This window comes from Nymphalis io, chromosome 18 (assembly GCF_905147045.1).
Source record: "Nymphalis io chromosome 18, ilAglIoxx1.1, whole genome shotgun sequence".
Taxonomy (NCBI): Eukaryota; Metazoa; Arthropoda; class Insecta; order Lepidoptera; family Nymphalidae; genus Nymphalis; species Nymphalis io.
Genome location: NC_065905.1, coordinates 7,443,458 through 7,458,763, shown reverse-complemented (window position 1 = coordinate 7,458,763; position 15,306 = coordinate 7,443,458). Strand labels below are relative to the sequence as shown.

General features: G+C 36.6%; 1 protein-coding gene across 4 annotated transcripts; it reads right to left on the bottom strand.

Annotated features, from left to right (window-relative positions):
* Nucleotides 1–7: 7 nt before the first annotated feature.
* Nucleotides 8–15,191, bottom strand: LOC126775705 (LIM domain kinase 1). 4 transcript variants are annotated; one of them, XM_050497777.1, is made up of 16 exons: nt 15,074–15,191; nt 12,663–12,753; nt 12,022–12,136; nt 11,099–11,229; nt 10,558–10,683; nt 10,235–10,321; nt 9,126–9,255; nt 8,537–8,865; nt 7,890–8,001; nt 7,137–7,529; nt 6,956–7,057; nt 6,769–6,867; nt 6,065–6,219; nt 5,456–5,717; nt 4,779–5,003; nt 8–4,665 (listed from the first exon to the last, which is right to left on the bottom strand). In XM_050497777.1, the coding sequence occupies exons 1-16, from the start codon at nt 15,093–15,095 to the stop codon at nt 3,523–3,525; spliced, it is 3,522 nt and encodes a 1,173-aa protein (XP_050353734.1). In that variant the 5' UTR covers nt 15,096–15,191; the 3' UTR covers nt 8–3,522. The 4 variants fall into 4 exon arrangements, with proteins under 4 accessions (XP_050353734.1, XP_050353735.1, XP_050353736.1 ...); XM_050497778.1 differs by having other exon boundaries at nt 7,890–7,998; XM_050497779.1 differs by lacking the exon at nt 10,235–10,321.
* Nucleotides 15,192–15,306: the final 115 nt, after the last annotated feature.

Below are 15,306 nucleotides of genomic sequence, written 5' to 3'. Positions count from 1 at the left end.
ATTTTTTTTAATATACTCCTTTATTCTTTGTACTTACAAACAACTAAAGGCGTCTGGAATGCAGGGAGACGGAGATGCCGATGTTACTGCGGTTAATGTGTTAATGTCATTCGCAATTAAAATTAATTTATCCCTTTATAAACTATAAGACACCTATAATACTTGTTATTGCGACGTTTTACAAACAAAATGTATCACAGATAAAGTAAACATGAGCACGACCTGTTGTCGAGATAATTAAGATGCGTTAAGCCCACTCTTCCATTTACAATATTTTTAGAGATTTTTGTTAATTTTAAAAATAGAATACACGCTAAACATTAAATAAATCTTTAAACTTTGTTTTTTTTTCTTCGTAGTATAAATAGCAAGATAGAATAATTTAGATTCCTGCTTATAAACAGTGAGGTTGGTGTAGAATTTCTTAAAAATAGCCCATTGTGTTAGTTACGTAGACAATACTCTCAAGGTTCTCAATCAATCAGTCAATTTAGAAATGGATTGCTCATAACATGCAAAAATATCAAAAATTAATATTAGTTATTAAATAAAATAAATTGTCTGAATGCACCTTAAGAACATTTAATGTTTATTTTGAACCACCGGACCTTATGATACATTATAAAATAAAAATGGCACCCTGTGTCAGAATAAAATCAGACTTAAAAATACGTACTTATAAAAAAACGTAAAACGAATATTCAGAATGTTAATCAATTATTTTTGTTAATTTTTAAAGTAAGGCTTTAATTCTAATAATAATTAAATTGAATTATCTTTAAATAAAAAAAATATATATTCTTAATTACTTCAAACGTCATATCGCCTCTTTAGAATAACAAATATATTTTTTTATAAATAATTATCAGAAAAGCAAACGAGCTACCTAATGGTATGACACACTTAGTTCATAGACATTCTTTTACGCGCTTTTCTAACTTGATCAGTATGAAGATGAGACTCACCGTTACAGTCAAAGGAAGCGGTTGTCGAAAACGAACGTAATTGTACAAGTTCGCAATACTAGTGTAAGTATCCGCGCCCATAAACTATCAGCTTACCCACTTGTGGCTACTTTCAGACCGCGGCCAACTTAAATTGCGAATGTCTTTTTTATTAAAAAATAATTGTTAAATCAGTTTTAAATATATCATTATTCACTTAATAAGATACGACGTCGTAAGCCTACTGAAATGAAGCAAATAATCTGGTTCGGAATTTTATGATTTTACTTAAATGATTTTTTTTTACTGGCAAACATTTATGTATATAAAGTTGTCGTGTAGTATAAAATCTATAATAGTAAACTTTTTAAATGATTATTATTTTTACAAAAACCGTATGTATAGTCAATTGGATCATAATATAACATTTGTATATATGTATACAAAAAATTACCCTAAGTCGGTATCAAAATTAATATAAAAACATTTGAGTTTACGTGAAAAAAAAACTTTTAAAAAACTATTATTTTAAGTACACTTTGCATGTTTGTAAAATCATATAATTTTTATTTTAAAACTTTAGAATTTTAATTAAAACAAAACTGAACTAACTAGTATTATTACAATAAAATAAAAAAAATACATTTTTACTAACAAACATACAAATTGTAGCACAAATGAGAACACACTAAGCGTCTAGTCAGGGTCGGATTTTGGAGGGCGACAGGAACTTTAGTCCCGAGGCCTCAATTAAAGTTTTGCTCAAATATAAGTTTGATAAAAAGTTCATATTATCGAGTTATTTTTTTACAAATCGACTGATTCAAAAAATATGTCTGGTTTCCGGTTCTTCACTCCAAATCCGGCCCTGGTATGGTTATTAAGAGAGTTGACATAAGCAGACCACTACGCAGTCTTGTGACGAAGGCACCGCCTACACGTAATTATAACTCGTCTACTTACAGTGTATGAAGTAATGGGATTTCTAAATTAAAAAAATATTGACCAGATCTAGAACTATCCACAATTCACTTTAGTAAAATAATTTTTTTAATAGTTTTTAATTTATTCAATATTATAGTGTATTGAATACATTGCAAACTGCAATATCTTATGCTCATATAATTCTGGCGCTAAATATATTGAGTAATTACAGTCTAACATCTAGCGATCGACTTAAGGACTGATTTAGCTGAGTATGAAAATATTTTTATCACTTTTCACACACGAACACGCCCCATTAAATCATACCACGGCTATTATTGTGACTTACAACCTTTTGTTTACATTTAAGTTCACGTTTATCGTGAGCACTACTGAAATTCACTTCCTTATATTATACAATACATGATTATAAAAAAATCGTATATGAAAATGGTAAAATTATTAATTCGAAACGTTATCAAAACAATGGTAAATAATGTCCGAATACATAACTATTATTCTCTAAATTATACTACGAAATGCGAGAAATTATTTCTTATAAGATTCAATGAATTATTCTATTTTGGCATCGGTATATTGTATAAATAATATAAAATATTAAGCATATTATAATAAGCTTGTATAAAATTGAAGATACTATTAAATACGAGATTTTAAATTACGAAATCAAAGATGGCGGATTCGAGATGATTATTCTAAAGCCGGTTATAAAGTGTAGAAGCGCTAATATAATCTAATGTTTAACAAAAGTGGCTCGGCATGTTTTTGGTTAACCAGCTAATCGAAGCAACTCTATAAGTACAACAATTCAACATTTGTATATCTAGTTGTTTATTCAACTTGGCAAGATTTTACGCAATGATCGAGTCTATACACCAATATTCTGTCTTATAACTTTTGTTTTCTTTTTATTGAAAGTTTTCCTACTAAACTTTTATTTAAAATATATTCGTTACAATATTAATTATCATTTTTTGTTCAAATATAAAATGCATGTATAGGACTCCATCGTTAATTACGCTACGATTACCGGTGATCAACTTAAGGTTGTATATATTTTAAATAATTGTATAACAATATGTTCGAAGTGGCAACAAGGACATTACTAAAAGTTTATCAAATTAACAAATATTACTAAGATAACGGATGAAGAATGTATTATTTCATTAATTAACATCAAGTTAGCCACCGGAATAGCACCGAAAACGATACATATTGCAATAAAGCTTAGTTCGAGCAAGATACTTCGGTCTCCAACGAAATTAGACCAAAGTAATTTTTACTTTTGATGTGTAAACATCTTAGCGGTCGGTTGGTTAATTCTCGTATTAACCGAGGCTTCGAGGTCAGACGAATACGCGTAAGATTTCGAGCGTCAAATGACAGCGTAAGATTGGTTATTTGAACATCAATTCTTTGTACCTTAGTATACTCTATACTCACACCATTTTTTATATCTAAATCACCATCAATTATGTTATATTATTTTTAAATTTATATTAAAAATTAAGCTCTTGTATTCAAACCATTCGTTTAACGCAACATTGCAATATGTTTCGTTCTAAATAAAACAATTAACTAAATAATTCTTCGAAAATACCTAACATCGTCTGCATCAAAGAGCAGTCTAACATTACTCTTTGACCACCTGTCCTAGTTCCTTGCTAATCCTCAAATTAGCCAACTTCACATAGTTACTACGAGATATACCAATCTCGCGACGTTTCGGAGCGATTTTATCTTTATCTTTTTCAATACCTAACTTATCTTTTTCAATACTTAACTTATCTTTTTCAATCACGGGGGCCAGTAATGGAACGTTGTTCTGCGAGTTACGATTTAATTGAGTCAATTTCTTCTCAACCGGATTGGCTTTGAGCCTACTTCGACCGGTTTCATATTTATCTGGGGTTTTTGGTTCGTATCTGCGATCTCGGTAGCTAAACCTACCCGTAAAGTCTGGCCTCTCAGATTGTAAGTGTCGTCGAAATATTGGCGTCATAGGTTTGCCCAAACTGGCCAACTTCAGATCACTCTTTAAGACATCTTGGCTCAGATTTGATTTCTTCTCTTCCTCCGCAGGACGGACCCTGTGATTCGTTCTCGCTATACTGGGAGAAGTCGGTCGCTGGATGAAAAATTTACTTCTCGATCTTTCATCTTTGGATTCATCACAGTCCTGCTTCCTGACCACTTCGGCTGTATTCGGTTTGAACAGCCTACTAAGTTTGGGAGATAAAATTTTCTTTGCGAAGAAAGTCGTCTTTTCTACGGGTTTGGGTGCATCTGAATTTTTTGGAATATTTTCAACAGCTTTCATCATGAGCGGCAAGTTTGTCAGGTAATCTATGTTGAACCTCCTGCAGTCATCTCTGTCAACATTCCTCTCTCCCTCGTGTCTCAGCGTGACATCTGTGACGTCGTAGCTGGCTTTTTTCGACAGAAGGTTTCCTCCTTTTTTGACGATGTCAGCGAGGTTTATTTTGGATTCCGTCGAGTCGACAAAGAAGTCGTCCTCGGAGGAATCGGTGTCATCTCGATCTTCACAGTGGCCGGGGATGCTCTGATGCCTACAGAACGGAAAGGCGGAGTCGACCTCGTGCTTGGACGTGGTCTCCAGACCTTCGACGGATTGGTTGCGGAGGAAACACGGGAGATGGCCGTCCTCGTGGAGCTTTCTCGTCTTGTTGTCACCGAGCAGGTCGTTGAGGTGCGCGTCGGGACTGCTGCGCTTCAGCGGCGGCGGCGGCTCCAGCCACTCCGAGATGTCGTCCACCTGAAACCAGCGGCAACCACAACATTACGATGAAAGTATAATATTGTAATCCAAAAAACAAACATTTATAAAAAGATTAGAACCAGGAATAAGAAGTTGAGATCTGTCGATACCTTGGTGATGTTGATGGAGTCCCCGTGCGCGCGCAGGATGTACCCGGGCGCCAGCGCGTGCGCGCTGCGCGACAGGCGCGGGGCGGGCGCGCGCGCGGGCGGCAGGTGGCTCGCCGACACGCACTTGCCGAGCGCCTGCCCGCCGCGAGCGCCCGCCGCGCCCGCCTCGGCCCCCGCGCCCCCCGCGCCCCCCGCGCCCGCCTTCAGCGCCGCGTTCGACGCCGACTGCAACCCGACTGGCGTTACGTCATCGAACCTCCGGCAGCGCTTGTAGAGCGGGGATCGAACCCTCGACGACCGATCGTTACATTGCCTTGGTTTTGAGTTATTTAAGTATTTTGTTTGTATTTTCATAATTTGATACCGATTTACCCGTTATTTGAAATTCTGTACAGAATTCTGTGCGCAGTGTAGATAAACATTAAAGTACTATTCAAAAAACTCATTCAGTAATAGCCTTAGACTATGAGCACTTAATTAATTTAATATAAGATTAAAAGGTTTTAAATTCATTTAGTTAAGTGATCGTTAGCAAACCACTAAGTATATTTTATTTGACACATTACTATAAATATCCCTTCTTTTTTCAACGAATGTGTAAACAGTATTAAACTGATCAATTTGCACGAACCAATTGTTTTTAAACTATACTATGCATAATAATCCGCGAGTCTGACCTTGATAACTCCCTGCGACCAGTCCCCGCTAGCCTTGCTCGTGGTGCGGCGCAGTCCGACGCAGTGTTCGCACGGCCGGTCGCTGACGTAGAAGATTCCGCTGCCGTAGTGCTGGCAGCACTCCGGCGTGGCCCGGCCGTGTTCGGCGGCGCCGTGCGCGTACTGCAGGATGTCGGCCAGCAGGGTGGGCGGCAGCGGACCCGGCCGCTGCAGGTGCATCACTAGAGACTCCAGCCAGATCTCAATCACTTCAAACGGCGGTCTGGAAATTAAGGAGATGCGGCCATTGTTAGCACCAGGCCAAAAAGAGACTAATAATAGTTTTGATTCATTAATCACATTAACGTATATAGTGTGTTGCATTAATTGATCTCTACCATGCGCCAAGGTTGTTGGCGCATTGGTAATACTAACCTTGGGAAAAAAGATGTCAGATTGTGTCCCTTGTGCCTGAAATTACAATGACTAACTCACCCCTCAAACCTCATCACAACAATACTCAGTACTTATGTTTGACGGAACTTGGCACAGACTTGCACGATGCCCTACCACCGAGTCCTTTACGTACTCATTTCTTATTCTATCGACACGAGTCGCTGTCGGCCGTACCTGGCGTCGGGGTCGAGATGACAGGCGAGGAAAGCGAGTCGGTAGAAGGGCTCGGGGCAGGCGGCGCAGAAGGCGTCCTGGAAAGCGCGCTCGTTGAGGCCGAAGTCCCCGCGCCGCGGCAGGAAGTCCGGGTCCGCCGACACGCGACCTATGATCTGCGGGAGAGGGGAACTTTAACGCTCACTCTCCATTAGAATTATACTAAGTTATTTTATATCTTTTTGAAAATCATATCAAATTGTACAATATCACTAAATTAGTAAAACACGTGCGTCTGGTTTCATGTAACTTCTAAATTTTTTTATATAATATTTTTTATATAAAAAAATATTAAAGGAAGGTAAGACGAATAAGGACCCGATGTAACGATCAGTTCATTTACTAAACTCGAACGCAGCAATACCCATACCATAAACAAAGGTTCGTAGATTGGTCTATACAAAGCCCAGGCATTCGTTAACTTCGTTAGTTTAACACTTTTTGTTGAAAATCCCATTTTTGTAAATTATTGTTTTTAATGTATTTTATGTTGACGCGATACTTTGTGAATGTTGTGTACATTTATAATTGATATACATAACAGAATTTGATTTTTTCTCTGTGAATGTTATGTATGGCACCATTTAAAATGTATATTGTTAGTATTCCTATTAAATAAATAAATAAAAGTAAATCATATTCGTAACATTTGATGACATAATTACCTCGCAGAGTATGATGCCGAACGAGAACACATCAACTTTCTCGTCGTAAACGTTACCGTTCATCATCTCCGGCGCCATCCAGTACGGGTTGCCGACCACCTACCGACAATACGAACAACTAAATGTAACAAGGTTTTGTTTTGTATGGATGTATGTGTGACTGTATACATATATCCGATAAACTCACAGTGTATCGTTTGCGGCGAAGGGAAGCATTGGGCAAGGCGCTGCTCGCGGTGCGCTGGACGATGCGCGCCAACCCGAAGTCCGCCACCACCACCGTTAATTCCTTGAACAAACACGTCACATTACTTTTTCGAGTCGAACGAGTATACGTAGGCAGCATGCGAAGCGGCACGAGCGAGTACCTCGCCGGGCCTGATGAGGCAGTTGTGCGAGTTGAGGTCCCGGTGGATGACGTTCCGGCGGTGCAGGTAGCCCACGCCGGCCGCCACGTCGCGCGCCAGGCGGCCGCGCGTGCCCCAGCCCAGCGCGCGCGCGCCGTCCTGCAGCAGCGCGTGCAGCGTGCCGCCCGCCACGTACTCCGTCACGAGGTGCAGGCGCCGGTCGCGGTACAGCACGCCCACGAAGCGCAGCACGTTGCGGTGCCGCAGCGAGCGCAGCACGGCCACCTCCTTGAGGAAGTTCCGCTGCGCCTCCTCGTCCACTCGGTACAGCTGCTTCAGCACCATCACCTCGCCGGTGGCGCGGTGCGTCACCTTGTACACTTGCCCGAAGAACCCCATGCCGAGGAGCTCGCCCTGTCGCAGACGGCACAACATACTTTATTCGACTAGACTCTTAGAAGCACTTTTGAATCTATATTTTACAAGATAGGCAGTAGCTACTTTGCTATCAAATTAAGTTATGTTAATAAAATACACTGAAATAATGTCTTGTCTGAAAACCAATAATAGCTCATTTCACGCTGTTTTAACATCTATATAGTCTTATATAGAGTAATATGCTTTATAAAGTTCAACATAAGGTTTAAATTTATTAATTCGTAAAGTTAAATGGTACACCGAAATTAAAGGTTATTCGCTTCTTTAAATGTAAAAATGTCTAAAAAAAATGCCAATATCATGTACGGTTAGGTCACAAGTAGAGTCGGCGCTCACCTGCAGCAGGTCGGAGGCGCGGAAGACCTGCCCGGGCGCGGCCTGCGTGCGGAACGAGCGCGCCCTGCTGAGGTCTCCCAGCACGCCGTCCACCTCGTCGCCCTCCACACTGCTGTGGAGTTTTAGTGTTACGCACCATTAATATTATAAACATTACTAATAATTACTACAATGACTTCCTCTATCACACGGCTGAGCTTAGGCCACCTTCTTGATGAGTTTGGAGCGTACTCCGCCACGCTGTTCCAAAGTGGATTGATGGATACACGTAGCAGATTTTCATCTGCCACATGGAGGTTTCCTCAAGATGTTTTCCATCACCGCCGAACACGAGATAAATTATAAACACAAATTAAGATTATGATCTCTGTTGAGATTCTCGTATTATAGCAACTGGACCACCACGGCTCACTAATAAATGTAATCTATAAAAAATAATGTCAAAATTTGTTGTAGTTCTAGACTGATATATCGTCGAAGAAAGTATGATTATCTGAAGTTCCGAAGAAAAACAGCTAAATTCCACAATCGTGAATTAATTTATTAAACATTAAACTAAATATTTTACATACATACATCTGTATAATAAAGTGTCGAATAAAATAAATTATAATTAATTAGTGTGTATCTAATGATATGTTACTCACACATCCAACAGTTTCGACATACTACTGCTCCTCTCTTTATCTCCTAGTAGAGGAGAGGAAGGGATCTGTCTCTTTTTTATCACCCTCACTTTGCCCCCATCCTCCCCCTTCCTTTTAAATAATCTCTCTCTCCGCACTCTTATTTCTTCTTTACTCTTTTCGTCATTGGAATGTATATTGGGAATGTTTTTCTTTATGTCTTCTTTAAATATATGTTTTTCGACTGGCGTTTTTTTTTCTTGCGTTAGTTTGTGTTCATCTGATTGTCTTTGGACGTCTATGGTGCCGCGTTTGGCGTTTATTGTGTCTGGATTGTGCTCGATCGTCAGCTAAAAGTTGAATGTTATCTTGTATGTTATATTGTCATATGTAATTTCAAATCTTTGGTACTATTTTTGCTAAAAAAATATTCTTGAGAAGAGAATACTTTCTCATGTACCCGAGAAAGTCTAATGATATTATATAAAGAATTGCCAGCTACGGTGATAATAATTGCTTATATGTATTTAAGAAACAAACGTACTAAGATACGACTTAATGTTATGTCGTTTGATTTTATACTTTTACATTTCTATATCATCCAACATACCTGTATAATTTCAGGCCTGGCTAGGACCCTTTCGATTTCAGATAAAGGTCTATTCCGTACCGGCGTTCCGTTCACTTCCAGCACTTTGTCCCCGATGTGTAGTGTCAACATGTTGCAGCTTGAGTCGATGCTTCATTTTAATGAAAAATAATCTCAGATTAACTAAACTGTACATATTAAAAAATAACCAAACAAAAAGAAAAAAAATAAATTAAAAAAAAAACTTTAAACGCATAAATACGCACACGCAAATGCGTCGTCGTAAGTTTAAACTTCACCAAAACAAGCTGTTAAAAATATATTCCGAGCTAATGTAATATAAACAATACAGTTAATATCAAAGTTAAAATAACCAAATTATTTTGTTATCTAACACTACTTTTATAAATATTCAAACGTAAAAATTACAACACTTATATAGGCATTGCAAAAACTGCTGAACTTAAATGAAAATGCAACCACACGTACAAAGCGTTGTGTTATAGTTTATGATGTGAGTTGTTTGTTATTGAGGTTAATGAGTAAAATAGAAATTGTCAAAAACGTGCTTCATCCAACGAAAGATCAGATTCATGCATATGTGACAATATAAATATAGGCGTGGTTTGAACAGATACTTGATCCTATTTAAAATTGAAGGTAATTTAGACAGTTTGTTGGCAATTTTTCACAGCATAATTTTAAAACAATAAAAAACCAGCATATACAGTGCAACAAGTCTAAAGCAGGTCTCCTCAGTTATGATAAAACATGAGCTAATGTGAATATATAATGTGTGTATATATATATATATATATATATATATACATTATATCTGAAAATTGTTATATATATAAAACAATTTTCAGATTATTACACTTGCTCATGTTTTGATAAATGAAGGCAAAAAGGCAAATGATTTTCAAACTCAAACTTATTAACTCTAAAGGGTTCACAAAATTAGGACATTGTTACCGTTTGATACAATCTATTAAGATTTCAAGTTCAGGACAAATCATTCAAGAAGGTCTAAGTGATAAATTTTCCAGAGGCAAAGTTTATCAAGAGTCTAACAGTTCGTTTAAGATGGGAGCGGAAAACGTGCAGACGGGGAGGGGGAGCGGGCGCACCTACGACAGGCGAGGTGCAGGCACACGCGCAGCGCCGCGCGCAGCAACGCACGCGCCGCCGCGCGCACCTTGTCCGCGCACCGCGAGCTGCCCACACACACAACACGTCACATCGGATGTACGCGCTCCCTGTGCTACTATCATTGTACTCTATCGATACCTGAGTAACGTGGTGTGAAACACGAGTCACCTACTCAGACGAAGGTTTAGTTATTTAAAGGGTCAAATGGAGTAATGTTAGTCGTGTACGATACACCGATGATGATGTTAACATATTATTTTTTAGTAAGGTCATCGATTCGTCGAGCTCGGTGGACACTCACTGCGAAACGAAGAAGGCCCCGCAGGTGTCGGGCGACAGCCGCAGCGCGTGCGCGGGCGCGCGCAGCACGCGGATGGCGTGCGCGTCGTGCCGCCCGCGCCGCAGCCACTCCGCGTAGCACGCGCCGCTGGCCACGGGAGGGGATATATTTAATTGCTACGATAGCTTAACTACGTACCCATAAGCCAACTGAGTAATATTGCAAGTGCAACGTCTGAAAGCGTTCTTTGGCCACATCGCATTAATTTAAATGAATGCCCACCCGTATGTGTATCAATATAATATATTTTTATTGATATAAAACGAAACATATTTTTGTAATAACGTTTTAATTCTGATAGGATCGATTTAAATCTTGAAAACTTTAATCCAAAATTCAAGACAGCACTCAAAGTTGTATTCGTTTCCCTGCGAATGATTGCAGATTTCAGCAGAGTGACCTTGAAGCAATTTACAATATGAATCCTATAAATATTTATATACTTTTATAGGTTTATTCTAATTGAATAAAAATATATATGAGGTTGTGTCCTGACACTTACCAGTAGAGTTCGGAGCGATCGAGTAGTGCGTAGGGCTCCGTGTCCTCGAGATGAGCCCCGCAGGAAGCACACGCGAAACACTCCGGGTGAAAACGGTGCTCACCCGCCGCCATCACCGGTCCGGTTATCACCTTTATATTAAGAACTTCAATAAATAATTTACTTGGTCCCTACCAAGTACCTTTTTGAAACCCCTTTGGGGTAGGTACAACCCACTCATCATATATTCTATAGCCAAATAGCAATAGTATAGTTGTATTCCGGTTTGGAGGATGAGTTAGCCAGTGTATTCACAATCACAAGGGACATAACGTTTTTGTTTCCAAGGTTGGTGGCGCATTAGCATTGGCGTAATGAATGGTTAATAATTCTTATAATGCCAATGTTTATGGGTGGTGACTACTTACGGGTATTTGCCCATCAGCCTACCTATTATATTTAAAAAAAAATAGAGTAACTATTTTTTCACATTGTATGTTTTTAAGGAACAAAAATAAATAAACAAAAAGAATCGTCATTAACCCGAAACAATATATACATCAGTCCGATCTATTTCCGGTGTATACTAAGAAGTTGTTCGCTATAAACGCGTAAAAATTTTGACGTAACCGACTGTCACATTCTAGCATGCTTATTTGTATTTTGCAGGACGTTATTAAGTTTCGAACATAAGCAAGCGACTTGAACAGTGAAAACGGCAAATGGGCAACATAAGGAAGGCGGTGACCACTTATCACCAAATGGCCTGCTTATCTGACTTTATTGTAGGTAATATTTCATTAAGAAACTCGACCTAAAACTAATAAAATTGAATTAATAAGCGACCATCACGAATAACCGTTATCATATAATTATAATTTCTGTTATCATGAATATGATTAAACTATAGAAAAATAATTTGTAAGATTCCATAAATTATTTACTTGACTGCATTGCTGACAATTGTCACCGTATCTCGTCCAATAGTCCGCCTGGCAGAAAAGCATTCCGCTCTTCTCGAAGTACCATGTCGTCAGCTGGGCGTCACATTCTGAGCACCTACACGCGAGTTGAACGATTCAATTTTAATTATTTTATCTATATCTGCCACAATCCCTTTCAATTATTACTGGAAGCGTCGACGTATCGTATATTTTTTGTTGTATTTTATTTATTTATGACAATATTATAGCCGATATGGCCCAGTGGTTAAACCACGGGAATTTAAACCAGTGTTTGCGGGTTCATAACCAGACAAGTACCATTGAATTTTCGTGTGCTTAATTGGTGTTTATAATTTATTCATTGCTGCGTTTGTGTCCGCAATCTTAAGTTTAGACGTAAAGCGTTTTATTCACTGTATGGTCCAGTGCACAGCTCAACGTTTTTTTACATAAATTAAATACATTATTATTATTTAGGTAGTTTAGCAGACATTACCGCCATTATTGAAACAAGAATAAAAACTCATTGTCTAGGTCAAATGTCTAGGAAAAATGAGGTCGATTTCATCTTTTATACAACAGATATCCCATTTCGAGTCGAGACAGGATATATGGGGCACATTAAGCTGGCGTATTCTTACCGAAAGCAGTCTCTGTGCCACTCCTGGCCGAGTGCCGATACGTAGTCTTCATCTCCGATATCGTTCAAACAACATGCACAGCTAATGATTTCTGAAAAAAAGATTACGTATATTTAACAGAAATGAGTTTTTCTGACTTTTGTTTAGAACTTTAATAAAGATGTTTATGCATATTATATTCGAACCTTATAAACACGTATACGTAACTTCATTCAATAACTACATTGTTAATAGGTATTTTCTAACCAGCTTTATTTTATAGTGCGTAATGATTAGAACCCTAAGGAATATGCACAAAAGCGCATTCAATCGAAGCGTAACTGAACGCTACGCGAAAAAATGACGATATAAAATAATGCTATAAATATGTGTTACATAATAAATAATTTTCGTGATATTAGCGTTCACATAATTAATTAGTAATAATAAATTTGCAGTAAGAGGAAAAAAATAATTATCGCTTGTCTGATTGGCGAGTAAAATATGCGACGTGAGTCATATGGGCTTTTTATATTATGTTGATGTATTTGAGTAGATTATTGTGTGCAACGTAACACGTAGCACTTACATTTCGTCATGATATTTACCATATTTACGGTGTGGATATATATAAGGACTTTTTTTTTTAAGTTACATAAAAACCCTTTTCTCGATCATCCTAAATCTGTGCGGGCAACGTTGCGCATAACATACCTGTGACACTTTTATCAGCAAGCAATTAAGATAACTAGCAAAATTATATGAAAGAAGCTATGAAAAATGTACATTTCATTATATAACTCATTTTGTTACTTATTTTTAATCCGACTAAAAGCATGTCGCATATTTACAACTTCAGATATTATTATATACTGTTGGTAATTTTGGGGGTATTCGCAGACACAACTTATGTCAATAATTCGATGAAATGTAATTGCAGTGTTGATTACTTCATTAAAATTCCAGATTAATAATCATTTATCAAATACAATCATATTCAGTGACAGGTAATAACTTTTTTGATTACTTTCGTTAATATGTAATCGTAACTGATGATTACACAGTGTAATCATAATCTAATTACATTTTGTTATGTCTGGGCTAGCTTTACTCATCATAGCAAGATATAGCAATAACATAGAGATGATGATGTTTTAAGAAAAAAATATTACAACAGTCTCACAAACAGTTGAATAGGTTCATTGTACAAAAAATATAATATTATAACATAAAACTTTTCTTTTTAACAAAAACTTGCTACAGGAAAATACAATAGGTATAAATTAATGTTATATGTCCTATAAAACTGTAATTATATAACATTAAACAATAATTATTGTAATCTAAACTCCAACGTAATTGACATAAAGAGTATATTCATTTAAAATCTAATGTGATAGGACCTGACTTATCTAGTTATTAGAAGTGATAATTTAATATTCTGCAAAGCTATAAAGAACTTCAATAGCTTTCGCTTAATTGCTATTGAAGCAATCATTTATAAAATATATTAGTAGTGGTCTAGCATGGATAATTTCACTATAATCTATGTAAAATAAGAATAGGAAAAGAGAAAAGTTTTTTTCCAAGAATGGTGCAAGGAATATATGGTAAAAATGAAATGTTGTTAGATTATAGAAAAATATTAATTGAAAAAAGTTTACATAGTTACATATTAACAAATAACTCAATGCTATCAATATTTTATAAATTAGTCTGATGTCTGTATTAACTGTAAAACAATAGAAAAACATATATTATCTCATGCATTAATTTTTAATCATTGTTCACATTTACATTTTCACGGCTATAATCATAAAGGTTGTGTATGGAATGCTGTCATCTTTCGATTATTAAAGTAATGATGATAAAAAAGTGTAAGTGTCTCACCAACTAAAGCTAGCTAGTTATTAAAAATGTATAAATTATTGTCCACATGTAATTTTTTCGATTAGCAGTTTTCTTTTTTGTATAGATATAATAGACGCTTAGGGTTTTATGTTAATTTTAATAAAGAAAAAACATAATATAATAATTATTATGTCATTATTAGTATCCAATTAATTAAAAAAAAAAACAAATTAATACAAACAAATGAATAGTTTATATCCTGTGGAATAATCTAATAGGAATTTTGCTATTCAAATAATGCGGAAGTTCTTAAGGTTTTTCTTCGTCGTTCAAATTGTGAAAAGGTTTTACACTTTTAAAAATTGTCCAAAGTACGCTTAGATTTGCTATACCAAGAAATGTAATTTCTGTTTTATAATATTTTGATCCTAGTGAACGATATTAGTCGCAAACAAAAGATAATTTACACTTTGTAAATCTTGTTTCGCCCACTCACAATATTCAATGACAAGAACACAATAATAAATGTTATATTCGATTTATTCTAAAAGCAAATGTTGTAAATGTTAAATGCAACTTACCTCTTGTATTCGATCCCTCCATTTCATTGCAAAATTGCCTTTTTTCTATCAAAATATAATAAAAATTATTGGAATGTCTTATTCGATGGACATATTCCCATTGACATGAATGACTAATAAACTGTACACAGACAGAAAATTGAAAACATAAGTTGACGTTTCATAATATTGCTATTGCTTAATTAATGTCATTTGTTTTTCAACAGTGCTATAATCATATTCTGCCCAACTGC